Source organism: Rhineura floridana, chromosome 13, assembly GCF_030035675.1.
Source record: "Rhineura floridana isolate rRhiFlo1 chromosome 13, rRhiFlo1.hap2, whole genome shotgun sequence".
Classification (NCBI taxonomy): Eukaryota; Metazoa; Chordata; class Lepidosauria; order Squamata; family Rhineuridae; genus Rhineura; species Rhineura floridana.
This window is the reverse complement of record NC_084492.1, coordinates 17,428,428-17,444,283: the sequence shown is the minus strand read 5'-3', so window position 1 is coordinate 17,444,283 and position 15,856 is coordinate 17,428,428. Positions and strand designations below refer to the sequence as shown.

The window sequence follows — 15,856 nt, the reverse complement described above, 5'->3', positions numbered from 1 at the left end:
CGGACACATCCCTTTCTCTGCTTTATCCAGGAAAGCAAGAAGCATCATCAGATTTCAGGGACATATTCCATCTAGCCCAAAACAGGATAGGAAGCAGAACTGTGGCCTGGGGAGAGTCCTGGGAGAGAGAGGTTTGGTCAACCATATTTGCCCCTCCCCTGGGCCTGAAATGCCCCACCCCTGCTGTACACATTTGAGTCCCAGGACTGGATGAGATGATACCACTGCCCAGATCCATCCTATATGTGTGCTGGGAGGTGAGAGCATGCTTTCCCATCCTTTATTTGCATTAGCCACAAGCTACTGCAATTAGAATATATAAAATCAATAAAAAGCAGATATACAGCTTAATCAAATTATCTTACTAAAATTCTAGCGTTTGTGTAGGATACTGACCAATAAAACTGAATCCAAAATCCAGAGAAATGGACAAGTAAAACTATCAACTAAAAAACCCCCTATATCAGATTTATTTATTTATTTATTTATTTATTATACTCAAGTCAAGATTAAAACTCAAGTCACCGTTGTAGATCTTGTTCTAATGGCACCTGCTAAAACTTTTGCAAACATTTCTGTCACCCTCTGCTTTTGGTCTGCAAGAAGAAAAACCACAAAGAAGTTAGTTGAACACCCTGGGAAAGATGACAGCAGTGGGGTAGTCAGGTCATTTCTCAAATCTCTATAGAAAGAACAGAATAGCATTACATGGGCTACTTTTGTAAACTCTAATGGTTTAGGCCCATTTTGTGCAGTCAGTATCCCAAATAAAATATCTGAAGTGACCACGTGGACTGGGTCTAGGTCAACAAGATTTTACATGCCAAAGCTCTATGCCAACATGTTCCTGCGTCAATGTCAGAGAATGACAAAGGTAGGGCAGAGATGGCAGAGCCCTCCACATACTTGGGAACAGACATTGTCTGATGATCCAACCCTCAATAGATGCAATGAGAGAGTTAATCGTGCACTTAAATCTCTTTTTGAATTGTGCTTATGATGGTTTGGGTTGGGTGCTGCCATGCAATTATAGTGCCTATTTTAAAACAAATTAACAGTGTTAAAATGCAAATAACTAATTAGACACAGCATATATTTTGAGTGTCATATTCACTTAAAAAATATAGATCCCAGATATGCATTTCTTGCATAGCTGGATGTATTTATTTGTTGCATATATACTTCACCTTTTGTTTAAAAAATGCTGACTTCAGCTAGCAATAATATCCAACACAAAATCACAGTATCACAATAACACCAAATAAAAATCAAACCAGATAAAATAAATGGCAGTTAGTTAAAATTAATGTACACATTAAAACATAGAGTGGCAGAGAAAAACAATTGCCTCAGTTGCCAAATCCATCTTTAAATAAAAAGGGTTTTGCCTGGCACTGGCAAGCTATGAAAAAGGTGCTTAAACAGTGTTCCCTGAGGGGGAAGTTCAAACATCTGGGTGAAGATCCTGAAACAGCCCTTTGACATCTCAGATGCTGGTGTGACAAAAGCCTTGTTACACTTCACAGTGAGGCAGACTCCCTTCTAAATAAGCCCCCCCCCAAGTTGCTCAGAATGCCAGGCCACTGTCGATTCAAAGTAGAACTGATGGTGAATGCTTTTCTTCTCAGAACTCAGGAGCCCAATTCTTCACAGGGCCCTCGTATGGACTCCCTTTTTCTTATGCTTAGGGTTCATCCCCCTTACTTCTCTTTGGCTGACCCCTGCACACAATTAACACAACTGCTCTTTCCCTCATCCCAGCAGCCTTCCCCTTGGTCTCCCTAAGAATTGATGTTGCCACCCTCCTACTTAGCCAGTGAGTATTTTCATCATCAGCAGCATTGAGGTAGAAAGAGTCGCCCTCTTCCTTGCCTGTCCATGCCTTGTTGTGTCCCTGTAGTAAACACCAACACTGTGGCACTTTTCCTGAGGCCACTCTATCCCTCCCTCCCTCTGTCCCCCTCAAGCCCACACCTCCCTCTCAGCATTTGTTTGATCTCTGTGCAGTGACAGAGGAGGTATGCCCTCCAGTCTGACCTTAGTTGCCAGAGAAGCTTCCTGGAAATACTTGCAGAGCCATGAACCAATCACAGGTACCTCCTCACAGTCACCTTAAGGCATTTAACCTGACTATGCAAGGGAAAATGTGTGGAGGAGCAAGGGATGTACACACCACCCCTGCCCTGAACATCCCATGCTGGTCCTGCATCTCTACTGCAAAAGTCCATGGGAGTGAAGGTTAATGGAAGCCACATCTAAAAGAACAGAAGAGGAGTCAGGACCTCAAAATGGAGTGGGCATGTCCCCCATCAGCCACCCATCAGTAGAGAAAAAGTCACCTTCATCAACCACAAATGGGGAGGGAGAGTGTCCAATCCTGGTATCCAATGAAATGTGGATATGTTTAAGGGGGCATGTTCAGTGTGGGAGAGGCTGAGCCGAGCAAACAAACTGAGCAGGAAGAGAAGCTGTTTGTCATGTATGGTTGATGTTTGAGGAGGGGCGTGGGTTTGTGTGTGTGCCCAGTAGGGATGGCTGAATTTATTAATTTCAGTTTCTCTCTTTCTCATTTTCTCAATCTTAAATTCATTCTCCACATTTCCACGTCAGTTTCTGATTATTGTTACAATCGTTTTTTGAAGTAATCTTGAAAACTCGTCAGCATTTTAGTGTAAATTCCTGCGCAATTTTGCCTGACAATTTCATTTTGCAAAAAAACCCACCCCTCCCCAATATAATGCCCTTTTTGTATGTTTTTTCCCAGTAATACATGCATTTTAATGCACAGTTTACCTAGTATATGCATTTTCATACTCATTAATATACTGGAGAAACTGTCTTGCAAAATTCAAAGTGCCAACTTTGAAATATGGCTATCAGGTAGGTTCACCTTTAAACGTGAACTTAATTGAATGTCTCCCCTATCCCTCGTGCACACATTTGAATTTGAGGAAATTTACAGAAACCTGTTCATCCATAGCATATATATGCTGGCTTGAAACTACAATGCAATGCTAGAAATCAAAGTTCTGCTCTTCCGAGATGAAGGAATCCTCAGTACATGGGATGTATTTAAATGATTAATAATTATTAATAATCATTCCAGCGAGACACGCAAAATGCCCAGGGATCAGAAACATATACAATATTCAGGGAGTACAATTAGTGTGAAAGAAAGCTTCTCATCTTTTCTTAGCAGTTTGTTTTTTTGCAAAATATTGTTTCATGAATAGGCCACTGGAAATGAATAATTAAGTCTTTTCTCATTATTATTATTAAATTGAGCAGCCGAAGGATCCTTTATCAGTGTTGTCAGCGAAGCAAAGTTAGTGAGATTAAATTTGCTAAATGTACTCACATCCTTCTTAAAGCAAGGGTGGGCAGAAGGTAGGGATGCTGCAGAATTTTGATGGAAACAGGAACAAAAATGGTTGATGTTCTCTTATTCATACCTAATCCAGAACAGAAATCACTCCAGTGAATAAAATCGGTATTCACTGTTGCTGTTTTGAGTCCATAAACTATATGTAATTGATGACACCACCACCCCATTTGCACTGAGTTTCCTTTGCACTGAAATGAATGCTATGGAATAACATGATGACATAATAAATTAATTGTGCAACATTTTGTCATGGATAGTGAGATGAAAGAGTGGTTCTGTCAGAAGAAGAACTGCAGTGGAATGGGAACAGCACTGTATGCAAAGACCACAGCTGAAACAGAAACCAGTGCCTTCTTACATCCCTAGCAGGAAGTAGATCAGGATCTACTTTTACATTTCTGAGTGAACTGGAATAGATCTCCAAGCGTTTCTGACTCCCAATTGTTTAACAATAGCTACAACAAAAAGGCGTTCAAAAAACCCAAGCTTCTAAATGTGGCTATCTAGGTGACATAAGCCTAGGAGTAGATTTTTATGTGACAGGGCTATGAGCTTACTTTTGGTACTGAAATCAAATTCCTGAACTGGACTGAGCATGTGCACAGAGGCACCCTGTTCTGTGTTTCTATGGACTCTTCCAGACTGGTGTTTTATTGTGGATGTATTCTGTAACACGTTCTTGTCACAATAATAGTGCCTTGGTGGTGGATTTATTCTGCTTTATTCTGTTTTGTGATGCTTCCCCAATGCTACCACATCATTGCTGTCCAGAGGGGCTATAGCAGGACAAAAAAAACAGACCAGAACATTTGTGGTATAAAAGGTTATGGGATTTCAGTGGGAAGTTACAGGATAGGCACTGACTAGCAATGAATCAGTGTGAGTGCCCCAAACCTTTTGCAGGCACAAACAGTATTGAAAGTGGGATTGTGTATGTCTGCCCCAATAGCATCATGAACAGGGGTGTAGTTGTCTGGGGTCTCGGGGGGACTTAGACCTCTCACATTTTTGGGAGCAGGGTCCCAGCAGGGTGCATATGTCTCTGGCGTCCTACGAGCCAGTCAGCATGAAAAGGGAGTATGTTAGCCACTGAGAAGAGCATTCTAACATGCTTGCTTGTCTTTTCCTGCTGATTGGAGCCAATCAGAGTGAAAGGATGTGAGACAGCCACTGAGAAGACTCTTTTCAATAGCTAACATACTCCCTTTAATGCTGATTGGCTCCTAGGAACGTCTGTTGATGTGGAAGAAGGCATATATGGAAAGAACTGAGGAGTGTGGAGATGATGACGGAGAGCACACAAGCAAGTGAGGGGGCGTGTATGACTATCATGAAGGGACCCTGCACTTCTGGATTTGCTCCTATGCTACTGATCATGAGCACAAATAATTTCACTTATTTCTTTAACAAAATTTATATACCACTTTACATCCCACTTGATTGTAAGAAAAACTCTAAGTGGTTTACAAGATCAATAATTATGAATGTGCAAATGAAAAGGAAGTCTTGAGGGGCCATATTTTGCACTCCAGAACTAATTTGCACCAGTCTTTGTTTATTAAATCTGAGGGTTTGAGTAAAAAACCACCACACACATACAGGAAAATCTGGCAATCCAAACCAAAGCTCTGCAGTGATGAATGGAGTTTGGAAAAGAGTATCTCTGGCTGCTCTAGCTCAGCCAGAGCTACATTGGTCAAAGCCCCTCATCCCAGCTCAGACAGAGATGTGCCCATATTAGTCCTTCACTGTGGCTCAGCCAGGTCAGCCAGGGCTCAGCCAAAGCTGGCTGAGCCAATGCCAGATTAAGGCCTGAAAAGGGGATGTTCTGGAGGTGAAGGCGGGACAGGGCTGGGGAAGACTTACCCTTATTCCAAACTCTTTTCATCTGAGCCAGGTAACCTAGAAACTCAGGAGGAGTTACACTGGCAAAAAGCGTGGGGTCAGTCAAACACCATCTTAAAGGCTTGTTATCCCTCTGCTAGGCTCAGGCTGGTTCAGATGGCAGTAGCCCCACTTCTGAACAGAGTTTGGAATGGGGATAAATTATACCTGCGTAATTAACCCCAGCATAAATCACACAGGCTTTTCCTGTAGTTTGAAATGCTCTGTTAGTCTATCCACCCCTGCCTCGAGGGATCCACTGCCTTCCTCACACTAGGTTTGTGACTGTATGTCGTATGTTGCATATTGCTATGTGCAATGCCATCCTACTCTTTTTTCTGTATTTCTTTCCAAGGGTGGCGGGAAGGAGGTTTTAAATGGTTATGATACTTATTTAACTGTTCTTATCAAAGAATTGTATGTGTGTTTGTAACTTCTTTCTTGAAATACAATAAAAATAAAATAATTCCTTGATACATCATCCTTCCTTGGGGTATTTAGCTTTTCTTATTTGAGGGTAATATTAATAGATCAAAAGACAGGTGATGGAAGCAGGGCTTTATATATCAGCTGTTTTATATATAAAAAGGCTAATTATATCTTTGATTACATTCAGTTTTGATTAGCGTGCATGCAAATAGGCGCTCCTGTCTTCAAACTCTGATATGGATCAGTAGAGACTGGATGAAAGAATGTGTGTGTGTGTTTAATTGGGCAGGAATAGTTTATCTGGAGTGATCCAAGCTCTGATAACCTTCTGGTCAGATTACTGCAGTGGGTTATACTTACGGCTACCCTTGGACATGACTCAGAAGCTTCAGATAGCTCAGAATATAGCCGCCAGAATTAGCCAGGTTTGCTCACATTGTACCAGTCTTAACATAACTGCACTGGCTGCCTATTCATTCTGGTCTCAGTTCAAGAATGGCTAGGGATCCATATATCTAAAGAAATAGTTATTCCTTCACCAGCCTGCTTATGCTTTGAAATCGTCTAGTGATGCTCTTCTCCAAGTTGCTTTCTCCAAGTGTACTATGTGCTGGTTACCTGGTGCCCCAGTTATGTAACACCCTTCCTGAAGAGGTGGATTAGATTTGTTTTGTTTAGCTGCTGTCTCACATTATTTGTATATTGTATGTGATTGCATATTGTAGTGTTTTATTATACAACTACAAGAGTGTCTGTATACTATAGCCAGAATGTTTTTTTCACATTTCACAATATTAAATTGAAAATACCCCCATGCCATTCTGCTGCTTCCCATAAGCTCATTTTAAAACAAATTCTTACGAAACGTATAGTTCTGAACTCAGAAATGCTTGCTTAACAACCGTCTATGTTTTCATGGCAACACACAAAACACTCAGAGAGTATCAAGAGTTCAAAGTGTAAAACAAGAGGGGGGAAATCCAGACACCTGTTGGACTTTTTCTGTCAGTGGTCTTATAATTTGTTGAAATTAATTAAAAATCAGCCATGTTCAGAGTACCTGTAATCCTATTACTGACCTTGCCCCATAATTTGATCTGCATCTTCTGCAGTTTAAAAGCCAAGGTAATAGCTGTTTGGCTTGGCTAATCAAGGGGCCACACCAGACGTTTATCCCACTTTAAACAATCATGGATTCCCCCAAAGAATCCTGGGAAGTGTAGTTTGTGAAGGAGGGGCCCTATTCCTTTCACAAAGCTACAATCCCCAGAATTCTCTGGGAAGCGGGTCTGACTGTTCAACCACTCTGGCCACTGGAGCTCTGTGAGGGGAATAGGAGTCTCCTATCAACTCTCAGCACCCTTCACAAACTACACTTCCCAGGATTCTTTGGGGGAAGCCATGACTATTTAAAGTGGAATAAATGTCTGGTGTGGATGTGGCCAGGGACAGCTTTGGTTTAATTTATTATTATTATTATTTTGAGGGGGAACTACATGTGTCTGCTGTATAATAAAAAGGTGTGGGGAAAAATAATGATACTGTTAACAATGTTTTCCTTTTGGAAAGGAAAGGGGTTTTCCCTCTGCCCAGTGCCAACCTACCCAATCTCCTCCCCTCCCTTCCCCTCTGCCCTCCGCTCCTTCCCCTCTCCTCTCCCCCTCCCTCCCTCTCCCCCTCCCCTTCCATACATCCCCCTCTCCTCTCCCTTCATCCTTCTTTTCTCCTCCCCCTCCCCTCCCCACTCCAACCCTTCCTCCCTCCCACTTTTCCTCCTCCCCCATGGTCAGTTTCACCCATCCTAAGCATTATTGCATGGGAGTAAATCCCACTGAACTCAATAAGCATGCAAATAATCAAATCTTCCCTCCCTTACCCCCTGCTCCCTCCCTCCTCCTCCTCCATGGGAAGAAAAGCAGGGGAAATGGGCAGCTACAGTGAATGCACAAGGGGAGCAGGAGACCTGACCTCCTCTCTGAGATATTGTGCTGCCCTACAAATTTGTAAAAATGCAAACAATGTGGGTTGGTCTTTCACAGTCCAATACATTTCCTTTGTAGCTTGGAAGAATTTGGTAACAATGTGCCTCTGAGCATATAGTGAGTGGTGCCCAATTTCCCTGCTATATAAAGTTTGATAGAAATATCTGCTGGCTATATGTAATTTTTGAAACCGCAAAGGTTTTTTGTCTATTAGTGAATAATATAAACAATTCACTATTTATACTTGTACACTGTTCTGGAATGTACTGGATGAAGGGCGGTATGAGGTTTGTTCACTCATCACACATGCACAAGCTGTCTCTGCACATGTGCAAGTGTTTGTGTGAACAAGTGTACACCTTGATTTGTATAGCTCTCTGCTATAGTGCACACAGGTTGTATAGTCACTGAACATTACATGTGAATAATGTATGAGCATACAACTCCACTATTTGTTTACTGGTAGGCAGATTTTACACCCATTGACTGTAACATATGGACAACCCTATGCAAATGCTTTAAATCAGTGGTAGCCAATGTGGTGCCCCCCAATTTTTGTTGGTCTCCAACCATTAGTCAGCTGGCTGGGACTGATGGAAGTTAGTGTCCAAAAATATCTGGAGGTCACCATGTTGGCCACCCTTGATTTTAAGTAAATCTAAAATGAAATGTGTGGCAATGCTGATGAAGAAACTACTTGACATATGCCTTTAAAAATAAAAGCTACATTGCTTATTTGTCATTACAGCTACACACAGACTTGGATCCTGGAATCAGCAAGATCAAGTATATCCTATCAGGTGATGGAGCTGGGACTATCTTTGTGATCAATGACAAGACAGGGGACATTCATGCAATGAAAAGACTTGACCGGGAAGAAAAAGCTGAATACACACTGACAGCCCAGGCTGTTGATAGGGATACTAACAAACCTCTGGAGCCTCCATCGGAATTCATCATTAAGGTCCAAGACATCAATGACAATCCACCAGAGTTTGTTGACGGTCCATATCATGCCACTGTTCCTGAAATGTCAATTGTGGGTATGTATGCGATCATGCAGTTCCAAAGTACTTTGCAAAATATATGGTTTAAATATATTTGTTTCTTAGTTTGTTCAAAGGCCTTATTTTAGGGCCAAGTTCTCACAAGGTGGCTTCAATCATATAAATGTATAATCACAATGAAAAAGCCTCCATAAAACAAGTATATGCAGCATAAAAGACAACAGTAAGAACCCATAACAATAAAATAGTGCAGAATAACTCCAGCAATGCATAGCAACATCCTACTTAGTAGAATAGCATTAAAATAAATTTAAAAAAATCTAAACACAAGAGCAATTAGTCGCAGTGAAATATACTTAATCAGGAAGAAGCAAAGGCAATTTGGAACAAATAGGACTTCTCATTTGAAGCTTTGCAATGATGGGGTTGTACAAAAGCCAGCTGGAACAGAATTCCATAAATCTGGGGCCACTGCAGAAAAGGTACTCTACTAAATGTCCACCAACCCAATTGTTTGCACCCATGGGCATATAACTTTGAAGATGATCTTACAGTGTTGGCAGGATGTATGGATGGGGAAAAAATCAATTGAGTTCACACTTAAAGGTGAATATAAAGTGTGCATATTAGCAAAATAATTGAGCTAAAATGCTGTAGAAGTTTAATGTGGGTTTTTTAAAAAAATATCATAAACTGATGTGGAACCGTGGATAACTGAATTTAAGACTGGAATAATAAGAGAGAATCTGAAATTGACAGATCCACCTGCAGGATGTCAACAATCCTTTAAGTAGTCTGGTCCCAAACAGTTTAGGGCTTTAAAAGTCAAAACCAGTAATAGGTCTATAAATACACTTACAGCAAATGGCTGATGAACAAAAGAGAATTTACTTCATTTCCCCACCTCTTGTCTGCATTTGCAAATCCATTCTTGACTAAAGCGCTCCACCGCAAACAACGTTTTTAGCTCCTCTGCATGATCAGTGTTTGGCTATACTGCAAAGTCCCTTGCACAATGTGCGAGTTATATTTGTATTCCAATCGTGGTGTTGTGGACTTGTGCTACTGAAGCAGATTTATCAAGATTTGTTTCAACACGGCACTATAATCCTATTGATATCTGGTTGATGTTTAATTATCTGTTTGTGTGCATTCTTCTGCACAGATGCATCACTTAGGATATGCAGCTATTTTCCCCACCCCCTTCCAACTATAATTAGCCAGAGATGCTAAAAGGAAAGATGTTGTGTCTGGGAGCTGATGGGAAGGTCCTTGAGCAGATTTAATCCATTAACTGTTTGAATAGAGAAGCAGCAAAACAGAATGAGAAGCATGGGAGATTAAGAGAGGAGTAAGGGGTGTGTTGCCGCTAGCTAAGCAGGGAGGGCTTGTAAGTCACACAGGCCACTAGCTTTGCATAAATAAAGTTCACAGTTCAGCCCTTGCATCTCCTATTAAAAAGATATTAAGACTGAGAAGACCTTTGCCTCAGGGCTGCTGTTGGAGTAGCTGGTTTGTGGACTAAATTGACATTATTCGTAGAGATTCCCACCACAAAGGAGAGATGATGGTCCAAGCAAAGGAAAGTCAGACATTCCTGGTTCCCCAGGTAGGCAAGTGAGACAGCAAGGCAAGGCATAACTCAGCACCTTGGAGGAGATCAGTGTGTGGGTTCAGGGCCACAGATTCATGTCCCAGGGAAGTCTGTGGACCAGCTGTCGGAGTCTGAAAGTAGAGGTGTTGCCTTGGGGCTTACGGCAGAGGTGCTGGAAGTGCAACAGGAGGGTTGATTCAGTTCGTAACATAAGGGTTAATTATGTTAGTATTAACATTAACTAGACAAGAAGGGGACAGGATGAGATGTTGCTTGGCAGTCCAGGAGAGTGGCATGATCTTCACTGAAGTAGCATGTCCTCTGATAGGCTGTGTAGTCCTGAGGGAGTTTTTCCTATGCATGTTTAGTTGTATATCTCCCTGCTATGTACAAGGCCTGAACTGAAAGACAAAACCTCTCTGCTCCTTTCTCTTCAAATTATACACTGGCTTTTTGTTCATTTTCCTCAGAAATGTGTTATTAGGACCTTTCTCTCTGGACTTCATCAGAATTATTTAAGTGTTTTTGCTAACAAGTGGAAGTGGACTCCAGTGTCCACAGACCCGCAGGGGATGAGTCAGAGAGATGAGCCATCTCCTCTTCTGGACTGCAGCTGCCAGGGGACTCTGCTTCTGAGGACTTCTGATCTGGGGCCATGACATAAATCAGGGCCAGCTCCAGATTCCATGAGTCTCTCCATGGCAAAATGCCATCTTACCTCCCTGGGCCCTGCTAGTGGTAGCAGTGAGCTGGGCTGAATGCACCAAAGCTCTGACCCAATAGCTTCAAGTATAAATATGCACTTCTAGTTTCTGCATGGAAACTGTGAGATCATAACTGCTTGTACTTGTCATGTGTTGAGAAGCCCCTCCCCCAAGAAAGGAAGTGAGGCACAGCTAGGGATGTCAGAGAATTCAGTCCAGAAATGGGAGCAGAGAGGCCTCTGATCTGCACACCTATAATGGTTGTCTGCAAAGGAGACCATCCACGGGTTATTCCTTATTACTTGTTATTATTACCTGTTCCGGGCCTGCCCATCACCAGAAGACAACTGGGGGATGTACGACTCCATCCAACCTTTGGCTGCTGTTGTGCAACGCCAGGTCTGTGGTACAGAAAACATCACTCATTCATGACATGATCGTGGATGAGAACGCAGACCTGATGTGTATTACGGAGACCTGGCTGGACGAGGCCTCAGCTCCTGTGCTTGAGGCCATGTGTCCAGCCGGTTTCCAGTACGCTCAGCAGCCGAGGATTGGTAGGCGGGAAGGGGGAGTGGCAGTCATATATCGGGGGTCCTTGAGTTTTGCCAGACTCCCTCTCCACGAGACCAAGTTTGTTGACTGCATGTACTGGAGGTTGGGCCCTAAGGGCAGTTTAGGGATCCTGCTTGTGTACCGCCCACCCCACTGCACAGCTGCCTCCCTAACCGAGGTGCTCGAGGTTGTCTCAGGCGTGTGGGTTCTCTCCCCCAACCTTTTGGTTTTGGGGGACTTTAACCTGCATGCCGAGGCAGCTCTCATAGGAGCTCCTCGGGATTTCATGGAAACCATGACTTCCTGGGAACTGCACCTTAGTAATTTCGGGCCCACCCATGTAGCCGGTCATGCTCTTGACCTTGTGTTTGTCTCGGGAGGGGGAGGAAGTGCTCTGAAAATGGGGGCTGTTTATTCAAACCCCGTGTCATGGTCAGATCACTATATGGTGAACATGGACCTCTCATTGCCGCACACCCTCCGCAGGGGAAAGGGACCTATTAGGATGGTCCGTCCCAGACGCCTGATGGAGCCAAAGGGATTCCTGAATGTGCTGGGAGAAGGTCGTCCGGTCGAAACCCTGGTGACGGAGTGGAATAGGGAGATCACCAGGGCAATAGACTGGGTGGCTCCGAAACGTCCTCTCCCCCTGAATAGAACTCAGATTGCACCCTGGTATACACCACGCTTACGGGGTCTGAGGCAGCAGGTGAGACGACTAGAGCACCGGTGGTAGAAATCTCGCTCCGAAGACGATCGGACACTGGTTAGAGCAGCAATAGCTGCCTATCAAGTGGCAACAAAGGCAACAAAGAAGGATTTCTTTGCTGCCTCTATTGCATCCGCAGAGTGTTGTCCCAGGAGGTTGTTCCAAGTGGTCCAAAGCCTGGTCGGTCCGGTTGCGCAGGAACCCTTGGAGCATTCTAAAGCCTCCTGTGACACATTTGCCAAACACTTTGCTGATAAAATCGAGCGCCTGAAGAACACGATTCCGTACGCCGTGGACACAGGAAGTGGGCCAGAGTCGGCCAGTTGCATCCCGGTCCGGTGAGATCGGTTTCAGCCTCTTCTCTCTGAGGAAGTGGACAAGGTGTTCTCTACTGTGAGGCCGACCACCTGTCTGTTTGACCCTTGCCCTACGTGGCTCATTGTGGGCTGCAAAGAGAGACTGAGCGAAGGGATCAAGGCAGTGGTAAATGCTTCCTTGGAAGAGGGTGCACTGCCATTAGCCCTTAAGGAGGCAGTAATTAAGCCCATTCTGAAAAAGTCCTCCTTGGATCCCCAAGAGTTGAACAACTTTCGCCCAGTCTCTAATCTACCATTTTTGGGCAAGGTGATCGAGCGAGTGGTGGCCACACAGCTACAGTCACACTTGGATGAAGCAGATTATTTAGATCCATTCCAATCGGGCTTCAGGACTGGACATGGAACTGAAACAGCCTTGGTTGCTCTGGTGGATGATTTGAGGAGGGCGTTGGATAGGGGAGAACATGCCTTCCTCGTCCTCCTGGATCTCTCAGCAGCTTTCGATACCATTGACCACGGTATCCTCTTGGTTCGCCTGGAGGGAATGGGAATAGGGGGCACTGTTTTACGGTGGTTCTGTTCCTATCTCTCAGACAGGCACCAACAGGTGGCACTGGGAGATGCGGTTTCAGACCCTTGGCCTCTCAACTGTGGAGTGCCACAGGGTTCTATCCTCTCTCCCATGCTATTTAACATCTATGTAAAGCCGCTGGGGGCCATCATCAGGAGATTTGGGTTGCAGTGTCACCAATATGCGGATGACACCCAGCTCTATCTCTCATTTAAGTCCTCACCAGAGTTGGCTGTGGATACCATTTCCAAGTGCCTGGAGTCCGTAAGTGAATGGATGGGAGGTAATAGGCTGAAACTGAACCCTGACAAGACTGAGGTACTGCTTGTGGGAGACAAGAGGAGGTTGGGTGATATTGACCTGGTGTTAAATGGGGTAAGATTGCCCCTAAAGGACCAGGTTTGCAGCCTCGGGGTCATTCTTGACTCCCAGCTGTCCATGGAGGCTCAGGTTTTGGCAGTGAGCCGGGCAGCTTGGTATCAATTACATCTAATACAGAGGCTGCGTCCCTACCTTCCTGTCCATCTGCTCCCACAGGTGGTACATTCCCTGGTCTCCTCTCGCTTAGACTACTGTAATGCGCTCTACGTTGGGTTACCCTTGAGGACAGTCCGGAAACTACAGCTGGTACAGAATACGGCGGCACGGTTGATTAAGAACAGCCGCCGCTGTGATCATATCACTCCAGTGCTAGAAGATCTGCACTGGTTTCCAGTTGTTTACCGGGCCCAATTCAAGGTGTTGGTGTTAACCTTTAAAGCCCTACACGGTTTCGGTCCAGTTTATCTAAAGGAGCGCCTCCAGCATCATCAAATATGCCGCCTGACGAGATCAGCCACACAAGACCTTCTCTCGGTTCCGCCAGTTAAAACAGCTAGGCTGGTGCGGACCAGAGAGAGGGCATTTTTGATTGTGGCCCCCACCCTCTGGAATTCTCTGCCATGTGATCTTCGCCATGCCCCCTTCCTGGCAGGTTTCCGCTGAGAATTGAAAACCTGGCTGTTTAGGCGGGCCTACGGGACTGTTGCGTAATCTAGTTTTATTCTGTAAAGTTGTGGGTGGGTTTAGATTAAGTAGTCTGATGTTGTATTTGTATCTATATGTTATATTTTAATTTTCTGTATGTCGCCTAGAGTGGCCGTTAATTCGGCCAGATAGGCGACTTAGAAATAAAATTTTATTATTATTATTATTGATCCCACTGAGTGTAAACTTCAGATGGAGCCACAGCCAACACTGACTCCCAAGCAAGTTACCAGTGTGGTATCGTAGTTAAGATATTCCTGGAGTTAACCCCAGTGCTGGAGTTAGACCTTGGCCCCATCTGCACTGTACATACCACTTTAAAACAGTCATGGCTTCTCCCAAAGAATCTTGGAGATTGTCATTTGTTAAGGGTGCTGAGAGTTGTAAGGAGAACCCTATTCCCCTCACAGAGCTACAGTTCCCAGAGTTCCCTGGGAAGAGGGATTAACAAACCACTCTGAGAATTGTAGCTCTGTGAGGGAAATGAGGGTCTCCTAACCACTCTGAGCCCTAACCACTCTGAGCGCCCTTAACAGTCATTCTTTGGGGGAAGCCATGACTGTTTAAAGTGGTATGATGCTGCTTTAAATGTGTAGTGCAGACGGAGCTCATGACTTGAATCCCCATTCAACCAGAAAGCTTACTGGGGTGACCTTGGGCTGATCTCTCTCTCTCTCTCTCTCTCTGCCTACCTCATAAGACTGTTTGGGAGATCACCTTTAAGCAAAAGAAAAGATAAATGAAATGAATATATAATATGCATGTGCATCATAATGGTACATTGCATTCACACTTCACATTTTTAGGTCTACAAGTGTGTGTGTGTGTGTGTGTGTGTGTGTGTGTGTGTGTATGCTCATGCACACACAGACAGTGGCAGGCCCCTAACTAACTGTAGAGTGTTTTTCTTATGAAACTGGCAAAAAATGTGACTTTTAGTAATTTCTATAAAGCTGTCAAGGCAAGACACACATAAATGTTTACTTGGAAAAGTGCCTGGACATTTTATTGCTACTGTTGCATCCTGTCAGGCTTCTGAAAACAATAGACTGTCCTATTGCAGTTTTTAAAAAGCAGAACTACAGCCATACACATTAGTGTAAGAGGCTAGAAATGACATTTTGCTGACAGCCGGTACAATCAGTTGAACAAAGCGATCTCCCTTTCTAACTGGAGTGGGCCCAGGAGCACTTGCAGAATGAAATTTGGGCTGGCTTGTCAATTACAAGCACTTTGTTCCTTGAAATAACTTCTGTGGAAATTGGCATAGGCCTTCACCACCACCGTGTCAGCTCCTATGACCCAAACATAGGTTCAGTATGTTAAGCTCCTTAATTATACAGCAAGGTAAACACACAGCAAAGGCCTGGGGGTGAGATATTTCTGTTGTTGCCAGCTTCTTGGCAAAAGACTAAATATTCACATCAACCAAGATGCTTGGGGCTGTGAAGTGAAACAAACCAAATTGTTAGATGCTGGGCTAAAATATTAACAAAACCCATGCTTCAAAGCACATTTGTACTCAAGGTAGGGCATGAGATATAGGAACATAGGAATCTCCCTTATATTGAGTCAGACTATTGGTCCACCTACCTCAGTGTTGGCAGGCAGGAGCTTTTTCCAGTCCTATTTGGAGACACCAGGGGTTGAACCTGCAGATGTTCTACCACTGAACTACAGTCTTTCCCAAAAA

At 43.9% G+C, this 15,856-nt stretch overlaps 1 protein-coding gene across 7 annotated transcripts in view; it reads left to right on the top strand.

The window, feature by feature from the left end:
* The window catches only part of CDH8 (cadherin 8), a 414,305-nt gene that overhangs the window by 139,658 nt on the left and 258,791 nt on the right, over positions 1–15,856 (top strand). For all 7 annotated transcript variants that reach the window (XM_061593588.1, XM_061593592.1, XM_061593591.1 and 4 more), the window contains one exon: positions 8,429–8,723. In XM_061593588.1, the coding sequence (XP_061449572.1) occupies positions 8,429–8,723 (295 nt within the window). The remainder of the gene's footprint in view (positions 1–8,428; positions 8,724–15,856) is intronic.